This window comes from Lepisma saccharinum, chromosome 8 (genome assembly GCF_977018435.1).
Source record: "Lepisma saccharinum chromosome 8, izLepSacc3.1, whole genome shotgun sequence".
Classification (NCBI taxonomy): domain Eukaryota; kingdom Metazoa; phylum Arthropoda; class Insecta; order Zygentoma; family Lepismatidae; genus Lepisma; species Lepisma saccharinum.
In genome coordinates this window covers 17,200,357-17,216,405 of record NC_139236.1, presented here as the reverse complement: position 1 = coordinate 17,216,405, position 16,049 = coordinate 17,200,357, and the positions used below count along the sequence as shown (strand labels likewise).

Sequence of the window (16,049 nt, the reverse complement as noted above, 5' to 3'; positions counted from 1 at the left end):
CTTGAGATAGAAATCTACTTCGACAAATGTCACAATTTTCCGCTTTGAAAAACATTTTCTTCCACTTTCTTTCTGTGTTTCAGATTTTTTAACTTTTAAAAATAACTTTACAGTATCGTTTTGCGACTAACAAACATCAGAGAACAAGTTGAAACTCTGAAAAAAATACTTCGCTTTGAGAAGAGTTTCATTTTTCGAAATGATTTGCGTGCTTTGAATGAAACTTGTTTTAATTAATATTCACTTTTGACTTAGTTTCATAAAAGTTCATGAAAAAATTTCGACTCGACAAATATTTTCCTTTCGGTAAATATTGATTTCCAAAATTCATAACACAGAACTTGTTTTTTTTTTTTGGACTCCAGCCATTTCAAAACACATGTCCCCGAACTCACCTTCTCAAGATACACACAACACTACACTAAACATGCTGGTCGCCATCTTGCTTCTTTCAACTTCATTTTATGTTCAAATAATATAATTATAATCAAATATACAGTTAAAATTGAGGCTGTCTAATCTGCAGTTTATCGATCACCCGCCCTCTTTAACCCATTAAATTTCGATGCACAAACTCCTTGACACATCTCTCAGGTTATCTATTTTTATTTGTTTGCGTCGATATTTTTATGCTCGGATAGTCTCACCGGAATCAGACCTAAAAGTTAAATTTGAATTCGAACCACTATGAAATTTTTCATCCATCCGCAATTTCTTGATTATAAGATCACTGAATTAATCAATAAGCTAACAAGAGACCCCAAAACCACCTTAAAGCGATTAATAAAATCGAACCCATTTTCGCTGTTACCATTTTAATTTACTTATTTCGATGCACATATCCTCTAAATGTCGCTCTGTGAGTATGCTACTGGACACATTGGTTGCCATTTTGATTGATTCAACTCCATTGTATGCTCAGATTGGATGATCGAGACAGTTTAGATTGCAATCAGAAGTATTGTGCAATTTGCTAAAACAAGAATCGAAGCTTTGGTGATAAATTAACTTGCATCATCAACTAAAATTGAATACAATTTTATTTATATATTCTTTGAACTTCAACCATTTTCGAAATACATATCCCCTAAATTCTCCTCATACGCCACTGAACATTTTGGTCGTCATATTAATTGTCTCAATATCGTTTTATGCTGATACTAGCCAATCATAACTGAATCTACAGATAAAATTGGCACCCAGTCTATTCTGCAATTTTCCTTTGTGAAATCAAACGCGGGACTTATTTATTACAAGGCACAATCATTAAAAATTAGCTTTATGTGAAACCAACGCTATCTTTCCACGAGAAATAGAATAGGACATATTTCCGTTAGCATTTTTTTTTAGTTTAGCCCTTTCAAAATCAATTTAGACCATTAATTCCCCTCTGAGGTAAGCCACTGGACATTCTGGTCGCCATTTTGTTTATTTCAACTCCATTTTTTGCTCAGATAGGCTAATCGGTATTGGATCTAAAGTTTAAATTGCTATCAGAAGCATTGTGCACTTTGTCAAAGCAAAAATCGAACCCGGGACCTCTTCCTTACCAATCACCAGCGATAGCCACAAAGTTACCACAATATCATAGATTAACATGAATTGACAACTAGAATTGGATCCACTATTATTATTTCTATTTTGGACTTCAGCCATTTCGAAAAACATTTACTGCCCGGAACTTCCCCACAGGAGTACGCCACTGAACATACTGGTCGCCATGTTGCTTGTTTGAACTTCATTTTATGGCTATATTGGATAATCATAACCAAATTTACAGTTAAAATTGGGACTCAGTCTAATCTACAATTTGCTTCCACCTGGGAATCGAAAATCCGAGTTCTTTATTTCAGAAGAACAACATTAACCACTTAGCTTTCCACGAAACCACATTTTTCTTTCAGCAAAAAAGAAGAGTAGAAACCTTTTGCCTTAGTACTTTTTAGTTTAGTCACTTCGAAGCCCATTTCCCTCCTCCAGTGTACACCACTGGATATTCATGTCGCCGTATTGTTTGTTTCTACTCATTTTTTTTGCTCAGATAGGCTAATCGTTACTGGATCTAAAGTTTAAATTGCGATCGGAAGCATTGTGCAATTTGTCAAAAACAGAAATCGAAACCGGGACCTCTTAATTGCCAATCACCAACGCTAACCAGGAAGCTATCGTTGTTTATTTAAATACAATTTATGCAAATATGGACTCATCGGGACTCGAACTACACCAACAATTTTTGAACAATAACAATTATCTCCCCACCCCCTTTTGAAGTACGACACTGGACATTCTAGCCGCCATCTATTTTGTTTCAACTCCATTTTATGTTCAGATTGGCTAATCTGGGCTGGATGCACAGTTTACTTTGTGATCGGAAGGATTGTGCAATTTGTCTTAAAAAAGGGAATCGAACCCGAGACCTCTTAATTTCCATTATCAAGCTATAACCACTAAGCTATTGTTCCTAATTACAATACAATTAATGCAAAAATGGGATTAATCGGGACTCAAACTACACCTACAATTGGATCAATAACAATTAGACCATTTGATTGCGTAGGGAATCGAACCCGAGATCTTTTTATTACAAGACAGCAACAAGTGCATAAATACTAATCTGGACTGATAACGCACTTATTTTTTATTTAAAGTGAAAATCATTATTAGGCAATTTGACAACATTCGGAATCGAACCCAGAAGCACTTGATTGAAATATCAGCTTTAACCATTTTATTTTTAAACTGTTATCTATGTCGCGGATGGAGAACATCTTAAAGTTTAGCTTTACCCAATTTATTTTTAAAACATTAAATATTTCGGGCGTAACAAAAAAACTTTTCGCCGGATGTCTGCAAGGTGAACAGGTAGGTCAAAATTTTCCATTGATACTTCCGCTCATCACCGGATGTCGTCAAGGTCAACGGAGTTCAATTACACCGGATGTTGTCTAGTCACACTGGTATATGGATGTAACACGACACCTGTTGCATATGATTTTCTTCTGTGTCATGGCTTTATCCGCTGGAACACCTACTGCAACACTATTGCACAGGACAAGGGAGGGATTGAACCAGACAACAAGAGGTGTCTGGGAATACGCGGTGTAGGTCAAATCTCTGAATTATGCGTCGCGTGTAGAAGAGGTTTTAGCGAAATAATATTCCGCTCAGGGTTACCTCCAGGGCACTGAATGCTGAACGCTTGCATGTCAGGACATGTTTTCGTCAAAGTAGGCCAAGGTTACGGACACGCAAGAAAAAAAGATCTTGGGATTTTCAATTAGATTGGAGAGAGAATGTTATTCTGAACAAGGTGAACGAAGCGTAAGTGTTTCATCCGAACTAGGAAGAAGGGGAAGCTATCTGGAACTGGACCTAAAGTTTTCACTATTTGCCTTTATCGCGGGGTGCCGTACCTGGGACCCATTGATTATTAATTTAGCTTGTAAATTCATGTTACTGCCTGTTCTTTAACATAATATTGAGTTTATTTTCACCAAACATTTGACTTTATGTCAATTGGCAGTCTGCCTGCAACTCGTGCAGGAATCAGTTCGTAGCGAGCTCCGCTCTTCGCGTGAGAAGGCTTAGTGATCGAACTGTCCGAGTTAGCTAGGGCCGTATACGGTTTGCTAGTGTTGTGTTAGTTCTTTTTTCCTTTGGAGTGCAAGCGAGGTTTTGACTACAATTACCGTGAGCCAGTGAAGATACGATGAAATAGTTCACGATGAATACACAAAGAGAAAGCACCTTGAAATTTGTTTTCATTGATGTCAAAACGCGACCTGCGTCATTCGATTTTCATCGATGGTTTCATGATGTCTACCAAGTGCCTACGAACCAAGTGCTCAGTTTTGAAATAGATTACTTTCGTAAGAGTTTGTACGTGAAATTTGCGACAAAAGTGGTAGGAGAACGGTTACTAAATGATTTTGGTGCTGAGGTAATCTATACTGACGTAGATGGTGAACATAAAGTTGAAGTAGAATGAACCCACCAGCGTCATGTAATTGTCAGAATCCATGTAGTCCCAATTGAATTAAGTGCAGAAGTGATAAGTCGTGTCATGAGGTCTTATGGGGAAGTGTTGAAAATTGAAGACGAGACATACTCTGCAGATCACATTTACCCTACTCGAACTGGATGTGTCTTGATCAAAATGATACTACGTAAACCCATACTCTCATATGTAATAATGAATGGAGACTCCTATTGGGTAACATACCCTGGGCAGGTACGTACGTGCCTCTCGTGTTCGGAAGAGGGCCATAATGTGATTCAGTGTCCCAAGCGTCGATCCTCTGGGAACCAGCCCCGCAGAGGGCAGGTTAATATACCCGCTGACAATGTACCGATGGTATATGAACCAACTGTGCTACCCGTACGGACTAAACCAAGAGATTCAGCTCCATCAGTTGCAGAAGTCCGTGCGTCAGGAGATAACAATGGAGGCAACACGGATAGCCCCAGAATCACCGACGAGGAGACAGGCACAGCCGGCAGCCGACGAGAAGATCGCTGAATGAAGGGAGACGGGGCACAGAGGGAAAGGTTCATTTGCAGAATTTAGGGGTGGTTGGGGGTGGTCGGGAAGAAGGAAGTCTTTTTTTCTTCTTGGCGGGTCATTGTCAATCTGACGACAAGAGTTCTGGCGGAAGAGCACCTCCCCCACGCAAAAGAGTGGAGTCGCCTGGCAGTACGTCAAACCTCTTCTACCAGCGCTCTTCTCGTCGGCTGCCAGCTGTACCAGACACGAAGTTAGTGTGAAGAATGCACCAACAGGAAGGGAAGAGATGGAGCAGCCAACATTGACCACTTCAGAGGAGATGCATCACATACCCCCGCCCCCACCCCCAAGTGCTTTGTTCGCGGAGGCAGAATTCCCCGTAGTTACCTCTCCTAAGAAATCACGGTCAAGATCTGTATCAAGGTTACGGTCAGTGGCGGAAGAGTCCATGGTGCTACGTAGAAAGAAGAAGAAAAATAATGAATGCGTAAATTCCACAATAGTTCATAACGAATTTAGAGTAGAACCTGGTACCCCAAACCAAGATGTTTCAAAGGAAGTTTAACAAGCAAATGTAACTAAAGAGAAACCTTCGACGAGTAACAAACTTACCCCAGATTTATTTAGTGGAAAGCATAGTTAATGCATTATAGGCAGAAATTAGAGATCAGTAATGTTGAAGAATGTAAGTAAGTTTAGTTTTCTTTTGTGGACAGTTATAATCATGCAAACATTTACCTTGGCATCTACAAATTTGAATTTAATGCAAAGTAAGACCAAAATAATTGCTCTCAATGACTTTCTCATTAAATCGTCTATTGATGTGGCCCTCTTACAAGAGGTCGCCATAGATGATTTTTCTGTACTGAGCATGTTTAAAGTATACAACAATTTTACTCCCTAAGCACAAGGGACTGCCATAGCATGTAGGCGACACTTGGATTTACGTGTCCATCTGCGCCATCCCACGGGCAGACAAATAAGTGCCAAATTAGGCTCAGTGTTTCTCTGTAATGTGTATGCTCCGTCAGGAAGCCAAAACAGACGGGAAAGAGAAGATTTTTTTTCAACAATTGTAGGTCCCGAGTTGACATCCCACACACTAGACACTATACTAGTGGGAGATTTTAACTGCGTAATTCGTTCACAAGATCAAAATCCAGGATACAACTTCTCACGTGCGCTCTATGAATTAACGCAGGCGTTACAACTGCGTGACGCTTGGATACACGCCAACGGCGAAAGTCCAGGTTACACACATATCACCTCCAATAGTGCGTCAAGGATCGATAGGTTTTATGTCGCACCAAGATTTCAGGAATATATAATTAGTGTTCAAAATTCTCCAGTATGCTTTAGTGACCATAGTGTTCCAATTCTCAAACTAAATTTAGATTTTATCAAACCCCGACAAGGTAGCGGATACTGGCTTTTAAATAGCACATTATTACACAATGGTAGTTATGTCCAGCTAATCAGGGAAACGTGGAACGAACTCAAGGCCTCTCGGCCAGCGCAAAAGACCCTAATCGAGTGGTGGGAAACTCGAGTTACTGTGTCATGGCTTTATCCGCAGGCCCACTACTTTTGCATACCTTTCCTCTGATTTTGCGTTCAAGTTAAACTTGAGAAACGGGTTCTGAAAATCTACCGACGCGTTTTCTAATTGCTCATTCGTGTTATTTCTTTGTTCTGGCGTTCTGAAGTCATTTGACCTTGACCGAACATCCCCAAAATTCTTTTATCGTCTACCTGCTCGGAGTTCACCGCCCTGTCTAGTGTTTTGACTAGAATTTGAATTTAAAATTTTGGGAGCGTCAGCACTTAGGCTATTTTGCTCCCGTCACAGTATACGGGGGCCAGCCCCTTACCTCTACAAATAACAACTCTATCGTTGCATAACTAAAAAATTTAAAATGTTCTGACTTCTGTTAAAAGCTGAGGCTGTAAAGGGGCACTCAGCACACATAAGGACAAAAGAACAGGACAATACAAACAAAATTATACTGGCCATGGGGCCAGTCGCCAGAGCCTCGTTAGTCTTAAGTCCAGGGTGCACTAATGTGGAAGTGAGGTTGACATTTGGGTGTACTACGTGGAAGATCACCCCTTACACCCCCCTGTCTAGTGTGTTGAATCAACTTGTTTCATACAATATATCATTATCACATAGTACACTATAATTATTATCATTACATTCGAGCACCGGGACGGTCCTAAATTGTAATCGGACCTTTACTTGTAAGCAATAGCGTTTAATAAACCATACAATCTTATTTTCAATACTTTAAACATTAATTATTATCGTTTTAAACTTTACATCCCATACATCACACCAAGTTTCAGACATATTTCAGAAATATTACAATATTTCATTTATGTTTCTAACATTCTGGTTTCGCGTTGATGTTACAGAAAACATCACATGAAGTCCCAGTTTTGTTTCTGAAACATTGCAATGTTATAGTTTCTGCAACGTCTCATTTTTCTTACATCTCTGAGAAATGTTTCAGAGACATTTCCGCAACGTTGGATTCAGTCATCATGCATGCGTGGCGGCCATCCGGGACATTTTCTGCGGCGGCCATGTTGTTACCTTCAACGCTGACCGGGAGTCGTGCACATCTTATGAAGAATAATGTTGTTTATTGAGTGGTAAGTTGAATATTATTAATGCCAAAGTGTGTTTAATTGTGTTATACGCTATATATTTAATCTGTTTTGTGTAACGTATGTGAAAAAGTGAGTGGAAACAAGGCAGTTCAAGCCAGTGTTTAAAGAAGTATTTTGTTTTGTTTTGTTTAATTAAAATATGTGGACGTAAAGAAGCACTGAACTTCTCCACCTCATGAAACTATAATCGCGAGAAATAAGTTGCTTGCGTTGTGTGTAGTGAAAAAGTGAATGGTCGAGACGAAAAGTATTTCCCTGCATGTTTTTACTGTTAAAAATAGCTATATAGTTTTCGTTTACGGTATATGATCCCCCTCTAAATTTTGCACAAAATTTGTCCTCTTTTTTTAAAAAAATGTTGTTTCTCACTTCCCTGTGCGTAGTGAAGAGGCGTAGAATACCACGTAAGTTGTTACGTTCAGAGCCTCTATCTAATACAAATTACAAATCAACTAATTTGTTTTTGACATCGTTACGTAATATAAGTCTACGGCAGCACCACAGCCACGGTCATACTTGTTAGATCAGCTCTCGATTGGTTGCACAAGCTATCAAGAATAAAATTATCCTATGAAAAAAGCTTTAATAATAGCTCAAATGAACATAGCAGTCATAATCAAAATTACGTTTACAATGAAGTGCAATTATAAACAAAACAAACATGACACTGGCTTTTAAAAAAAAACACAGCCCTCCGAAAGTGACAGTATGCCATGACTAGACAGTGTATATTATAAAAAAATGACTAGCTATGGCCAGGCTATCAAGTTAGTGTTTATATAAGTATTTGACCTGTCTCATTATCCACTATAATGTGAGACATTCTTGTTATGAAATACATGTAAAATCAGAAGAGATTTTGTTGTATAATTTCATTCTTTCATGCTGCTTATCAGGTTAGGTAAATAATATGCAAAGCTAGCTTTTCCTATATTTCCAGTCATCAATCACCACATGGGTAAATACTTTCATTTTTTCATGCTGCTTATCAGGGTAGGTAGATAATGTGCAAAGCAAGCTTTTCCAATATTTCCAGCCATCAATCACCACATGGGTAATTTTTTGTGTGACAAAACTAAATTCCTAATTATATTTCTCTCTTAATCACTTGTTAGGTTACTCACTTATGTTAATCATCTCTCTCTTTCTCTCTCATGTAGTCTTGTATAGTTTTGTTTCTCATGAGGCTTGTGATGCCCTCCATATACTATATTCATATTTTTTTCGTAATTAGGTAGGTAGAATTATGGATTATTGACAAAAATAAAATAAAAGGTTAAAATCTAATTATGATACTGCACGATTGCACAAGTTGCAGATGTTGTATTTAACTTGGCATGTTAAAAGAAAGATGAAACATGAAATTTGTTTCTGCGGAATGCCGAGGAATTTTCTAAAAAAGTAGATGGAAACACTGATTTTCACTAATATTAACGACTTGGATGTTACATAACATATTGAGCATTCACAAAAATCTTTATGCTAGTTCTGAGCAAATAATATGAAGTAAAAGCAATTTTTCTTGCCAAAAATTGAATTGGTTTTACGGCGTTCTCCGAGGTTACCTTTATAAAAAAACTGAATGGTGCTGACATGAAGAATGTAAATTCTTGATGTTGCTTTGCAATTTTCTTCAATGCTAAGATGTTTATGACTCCAACAGTTAGTTTTTTATGCAGATTTAGCAGTAATTAAGTATTCTATGGCTGATTTAAGATTAGTTTCTTTCGCAAGAATGACCATTTTTGTACAAAATTTGGATTTCAAGTTACAATAATTCAAAACTATGAAACAATACAAGTTTAATATACTAGATTTAGGTCATTTGTGGTTCACTTGTTATTATTAAGTTTCAAGAGGTAAAAAATTGGTAATATTTAGTTGTTTTTATGCTAAAAATCCATACAATCATCATTTCTTCGTAATTAGGTAGGTAGAATTATGGATTATTGACAAAAATAAAATAATAAAAAAAAGGTAAAGTGTTCCCCTGTGCTTAGCACCACGCCATGAAGGCGTATAGGGGTGTGAGGGTAACGCCCCACACTTTCTTGATCCGGTCGTGAGTGGGGGTGATATGATCAGCATCATGCCCCTGACCGCCTTTACCCCCAGGGTTTCCCTCAGGTAACCATGTTATTCGACGCTGGGTGGGCGCCGGGGCCGCTTCCATCGTTAGATAAGTTCCCGGATTTGAACCGGCCGGGGATCGAACCCGGGACCTTTAGCATGGTAGTCAGACGCGTTACCGACTGAGCCACCGCGGCTTCAGTGCTAAGATGTTTATGACTCCAACAGTTAGTTTTTTATGCAGATTTAGCAGTAATTAAGTATTCTATGGCTGATTTAAGATTAGTTTCTTTCGCAAGAATGACCATTTTTGTACAAAATTTGGATTTCAAGTTACAATAATTCAAAACTATGAAACAATGCAAGTTTAATATACTAGATTTAGGTCATTTGTGGTTCAATTGTTATTATTAAGTTTCAAGAGGTAAAAAATTGGTAATATTTAGTTGTTTTTATGCTAAAAATCCATACAATCATCATTTCTTCGTAACTAGGTAGGTAGAATTATGGATTATTTACAAAAATAAAATAAAAGATTAAAATCTAATTATGATACTGCAGATGTTATATTTAATTTGGCATGTTAAAAGAAAGATGAAATATGACATTTTTTCTGCGGAATGCTGAGAAATTTTCTAAAAAGGTAGATGGAAACATTGATTTTCACTAATATTAAAGATTTGGATGTTACATAACATATTGAGCATTCACTAAAAATATTTTTGCTAGTTCTGAGCAAATAATATGAAGTAAAAGCATTTTTTTTGGCCAAAATTCAATCGGTTTTACGGCATTCTCCAAGGTTACTTTTATAAAAAAAAATGAATGGTGCTGACATGAAGAATGTAAATTCTTGATGTTGCTTTGCAATTTTCTTCAAGGCTAAGATGTTTATTTTACTTGTGCAAAATATTGTTTTTTGAAATGAAAATTCTGACCAGAATTGATATTATGACATTATTTCCTTTCAGGAAAAAATGAATGTCACTGCACTCCAACAAGAGGTTATAGCGGAGAACCTGCAATGAAATACTTCTTAACAGAACAGAAGCAATTGTATTTTGACAAATTTAGACAAATAAAGAATATATTTGATGAAAAAATATTATTTTTACGTATAATAATTTTTCTTTGAAGTGATGCATGTCCAATTTTTAGAGTTCAATGGTGACATGGATAGTGTCTGATCACTCGCTGTTGTAAAAAAATGTATCAAAGTATGCTTATTTATATTTATTTGGTTCTTTGAATTGATGTTTTAAGTCCACTTTATGCACAAATAGGCTAATCGGGACTGGACCTACAATTCAAAATGGGATCCGTATCACTGCAATGTGCCTCTACCAGAGTTTCGAACCAGAAATCCCTTCATTACAAGGAGCTTAATTCAATTTCTCAGTGTATTCTGAAACTGACCAACCCATCCTAACCACCATAACAACGTTGAAAGTCAAACATGGGTGAAATATAAATGATTAAAAAATAATAGAAATGAGAAAATATAATTATGTCTTTGAAGTAATAATTCAATGGAAATTGCTCACAAGTAACATTAAGAGAATTAATTTTTCTAACTAGTAACTACAACCTCTGATACACACTGCACATTTAATATTATAGAGAATGTCAAAACTTTTCATTGATTTATAATTTTTTAGTTATTATTCAATTATATTATTCGTATTGTTACTGCCTAAAAATTGCTAAAGTTTAGCTTGTACGTAAAAGGTGTCACATAGTAAATTTTAGTATCCGAAAGTTAAATTTGAAGACATGTGCTCAATTTGTGATGTTTGAAATTAATTTGGAATATTGCTGTGTAATTCTGAAAGTTCGAACACCATATAGGTTGAAAACTATACGTATGGAACATGTATTCTGTCCAGGAAAATGTTTTCATTCATACAGAGACATTAGAGTAGAATTTTCAGATGACCGTGACTCATAGAATCATGAATGAATTTCATACAACATTAAAATGCTTCCAGCCTCTCATTTATTAGTAAAGGGGACGGGAGCATTATGCTGATCACATCACTCAAATCCCACCTTCTTTGTGACAGGGTGCAAAAAACCACGGAGAGCTTATTATTGCATGTAAAACTTTACACACATTTGAAGGTAGTTTAGGATTTGGTGGCGAATACGAGTATTTTTGTTTTTTAGTTGTAACTGTTGTCTGGTGGGAATGAATGTGTATTTCGTACTTTTATGCACTTCCCCCCCCAGAGAATAATTGTAGCAATTGAGATACGTGGTCATTTGAGAAGAGGTAAAATAAATATAATTAAATATCATTCCTAATTAGGTATCAAACATTGTGAATTTTATTTTCAGGAAATGATTTACAAATAAATATTGAAATAAAGGGGCTTAACCCCAATAGGCCCCCTTAAATATTTCACTCGTGAATACAGTACTGATTCCATTCAATATAACCGTAATGTAAAATTAAATCACTGTAATGTAGCTGAAATATCACAAAACCTTACGGAAATGTATTTGTAATGTTACACTGACATGTTTATGCAATGTTACATTGACACGTTTCTGTAATGTTGCACTGATATGTTTCTGTAACATTACGAATGTTATGTTAGATTCGCGGACATTTTTACATTGCTGAAACATACCTGAAACATCACAGTAATGTTTCGCAATGTTGCTGCAATGTTACAATATTTCACGAGTTACGTATCCGTAATATATCTGAAACCATGTTGTGCTATATGGGATACTTTACAGTTCTGAACATAAAATCATATGCATAACATAGAGTACCTCTAATTACCTTCTATTTACATGTTTGTCATAAAATAAATAATTATATATTCATAAAATTTATAAATATTCAGATACACAAATGTAAATTTTTCTAATAATATGCAAACTTATTCTAAATACATGCAAATTAATTCTAAGTACATTCAAATGAATTCTGAATATTAAACACCAACATCCACTAACGTATTACTATGCTACTGCAATTAATTCAAGAAAATAACAAATCCAGTATGGCTAAACATGCATAAATATCAAAATTCGCAACCCGCATTCTTTTCTTAGAGGACCATCGCGATACAACGAGTTTGACATGGAAAGGGCTTTCAAATTTTAAATTTTAATTTCGCGGCCTTAAGTTCTTATTTAAATCAATCTCTTCTTCTTGAATCTGTCTTCTCTTCCATGGCAAATTTATGTCTGTCTTTGCTCTTCTAGGTTCTTTTTATTATTATTCTTGTTGGCGTCAATAACCGTTTTTGTAATGGCAGCAGCCCTTCTGGCGAGAGAGCCCCTCCGTGTGTTTTCTTTCTGAAATCTTGAATTGGATTCAACTGGAGGTTACAGAGCAACCATATAGTTCCGTGTGCTGTCTTTATGCATTTTAATTTCTAATATAATTCCTCTTTCGTGAGAAGGGAATCTAGTGGTTTTTAACGTTTTCAAATTTCCGTAAGATATTTGATAGACATCACCTTTAACCCTTATTTCACGCTCGGTATTTACTTTCATAATCCCCATCCCATTTTTAGTTTAGTGTTCCTAGACCGGCGACTTGGTTACCCAGAGAAGTATCTTCCCTTATAAATCTTCTAAATGCCTCACGTTCCAGCTGTTTGTTTGCTTCGTGACGTTTTTGTAAATCTTCGTGTGTGTTGCAAACAATGTCCTGATGTCGAAGTGGTTAACGGCAGGGTTGTGTATCTCCAGTTGCTTGTCGTGTTTGGTGCCTTCGACTCAGTATTGGTAACCGCAATACTGGAATTTGCATTTCGAACGTTAATTTGTTTGTAACATAATTTAAGATCACGTCTTCTAAAGTAGATCCCAAATGGTTCTCATGACGCTGGTTGAATGTCGAAAATTTGAGAAGTCTCATCGTGAAGCGAACCCAAGACCATTCGCACCAAAAGCGAGAGTGCTAGACATTTGACTTCGGGGGAGCTAAATATTGAATCTTAAGTGTCAATATTATGTATAGATTCTAACATTTATACCCGATTTTTTTTAAAAAATTACACAATATCTATAAATATTATATAGAAAAGCATGGCTTGAAATTATCCTACCGTAAAATTGTCTCTAGCGTAACTATATAACCGGTGTCGCAACAGCCCGTGAGGGCCAAGCCCTACCTACCGACTATCAGTCTCACTCCCACCTGTCGAGCTTGGAGATCATCCAAGAAATCCAACCAATTACAGGGTGAGGTGTGGTCAGTAGGACGACCCCTCAGTTGTTGTTGTTGTTGTTGTTGTTGTGGGTTTCCAAAATCGGGTTACGCTATTCATTCGTAGCTCCCCAATTTCCTCACGATGGTGGGTAGCCACCAGTCCCATACAGATCCACTCAGGAGGAAAGTTGTTACGCTTTCCCTAGGAGACTTGAACCTGCGCGTGTCCCGTAGCCGAAGCATAATGCATGAAGCCTTAGGCTGCACCACCAAGGTGCGGGGACTTTTAATGTAACTATTTAGTGTAATGTCGCTCCCGAGTGATAGATTAAGTGTGTACTGGCATACATTAAAAAAGGAAAGTTCGAGCGCCCTGGCTTACTGCGTTACTAAAGTCTGAAAAAATATTGCTTCCGCCAAGATCATGAAGGTTTGGAATTTTTGTTCGATTCGTGCGTTTCATTATATCAAAAAAGTGTCCATAACTATACAGACGATTTACAATCTGCCCTACTCACCTGTCCACGTACGTCTTCCAACTCACAGCTATGAGGCAGTTGATCGCCATGTCTACAGGCACTATGTCTGCCCTCATCCGAAGATCACCGTGGATCGTGAATATCAGCCCCATCCAGCATCCAACAATCAAGCCTGTTGGTCCAGTGAGGTTATCAATCCAGCCCGCGATTGGCTCCTTGTAAGAGGCCACGACTGCGGAAGAGAGGAAACACTTAGAGTAGTGGTTAACTGAATTTTCACTTCTTAGTGGTTTTCTAAAGCAGATAGTAAAAAGAGATATTGAATTCATCACTGAAATGTAGGATTAATATATTTGTTAATAAGTGATTTGTCCCTTTTGAAAAGAAAGTATACATTCACTACTCGTTACTGGTTGATCGATTGAATTGTTCTTTTAGGTCCACTTTATGCACAGAAAAGCTAATCGGGACTGGACCTACTGTTAAAAGTGCCATCCGAACAACTATGTGCCTCTACCGGGTATTGAAAACGGGAGCCCTTGATCATAAGGCGAACATCAGGGACGCCCACTTGTTATTGGTGAATGAACTGTATCTGAAATACAAAAAAGTATCATACCTGCTGTGTGGCCTCCCCAATGGCAGGGTTCTGGGTTTAATACCCAGTCGAGGCACAATGCACAGTGGTACGGATCCCACTTTAAACAATTGACCTGGTCCCGCTTGACCTGTCTGTGCAAAAAGTGTATTTTAAAAAAACACAAACTCAAACTTCCCTCATACCTTTGTGTAATTTCAACACACGTGAAGACATGTCGAAGTATGTAAGCGACAAATCAAAAATACCATAACTATAAAAGGAGAAAAGAGATCACTGATCTCTAACACCTATAAATAGCACTGCTTTTTTCGGAAAAGTGAAACATATAAAGGATTCTCGTATGTAATTCACTACCACAGACAATAGTTTGAGTTACTACCAAGCTCACTAAAGCAAATAAATTCTCTTTTAATACAAATACATAAGTAACAGCTAAAATGCTTCTAAAAATTGTTTTTACTGTCCGATACTATATAGAAATGTTAAATAAAGAAACACGTAGAGTGTGTATGTAATGAACTATAATAACAGCATTAAAATTTCCTTTTTCCTTGGGGTCCAATCCTTCGAAATTAGAATTAAAAAGAATAGATATTTCCATCCATTTATATTTCTTTATATCTGTCTGTATTCCTCCGATTGACTATACGAAATCCAATTCCTATTTTTATACTTCTTCAGTAAAATGTTCCGTATTTAGGCCTAAATCATTCATTTTCACCTGACACAGATTTTTGCATGAAACGTTCCACGCAACTAGACTCAAGTAATTTCACAGAGCGTTTGGCAACAGTGATGTCTAAATCAGTCGACAGATAAAAAAAGAAAAAAAAACACCTCCGCGCTTGAATTCACCGCCAGGTCTTTGAAAATATTTTGCGACTTTTGCGGCTGGCGTTTTCTAGGATCGACTGCATGTTTTTCAATTTACGGCGGTAAGCAAAACAGGAGGGGGTGCGTAAATGACCCATTCGTCTCCGTTGTTTCTAAAACACAATTTAATTTGCCATGGTGCCGTCGTGTAAAAAAAAAAAGAAAAAAAGCCCTTCACAAAATGAATCAAAAGGTGATAAATATGCTAAAATAAAATCGTGATCATATTTTGAGAAACAGACCAATAAATATTATGTTCTTTGCAAAGATGTTTTCCTTTCGTTTTTTGACATTTTTGTTATTATTTTCTCATTTCATTATAACTGGTTCAGGCAGATCGTGTCTCGTGTTATTTTAACCTTGAATCTCAACCGTTTCTGTACTTTCCTTCCTGGCAGCTCTTGCTTGACCAATCTCTAAGAATTGCTTTCTCTTGAAACTCAATTTAAAATAATTCCCAGCTTGACGTTATATATTTAGACATGTCAAAGCCTTCATTAGAATTAGTCATAATCTCCTTCTTCATAAACTACAATCCAGATTGAACATCCATGGTAAATTTCTATGTTTGCCAAATGACTATCTGCTTACACGAGAGCAGATTATGGCACCTCTTCCAGCTTTCTACCTGTCTTGTCTCAAGTATCCCTGGGGAACGTGTTAGGCTCACTTTTG

At 37.0% G+C, this 16,049-nt stretch overlaps 1 protein-coding gene across 1 annotated transcript in view; it reads right to left on the bottom strand.

Annotated features, from left to right (window-relative positions):
• Nucleotides 1–16,049, bottom strand: part of LOC145991379 (putative fatty acyl-CoA reductase CG5065) — a 102,728-nt gene that overhangs the window by 57,488 nt on the left and 29,191 nt on the right. The window contains exon 5 of the mRNA XM_083127371.1: nucleotides 13,940–14,132. Within this exon, the coding sequence (XP_082983497.1) occupies nucleotides 13,940–14,132 (193 nt within the window). The remainder of the gene's footprint in view (nucleotides 1–13,939; nucleotides 14,133–16,049) is intronic.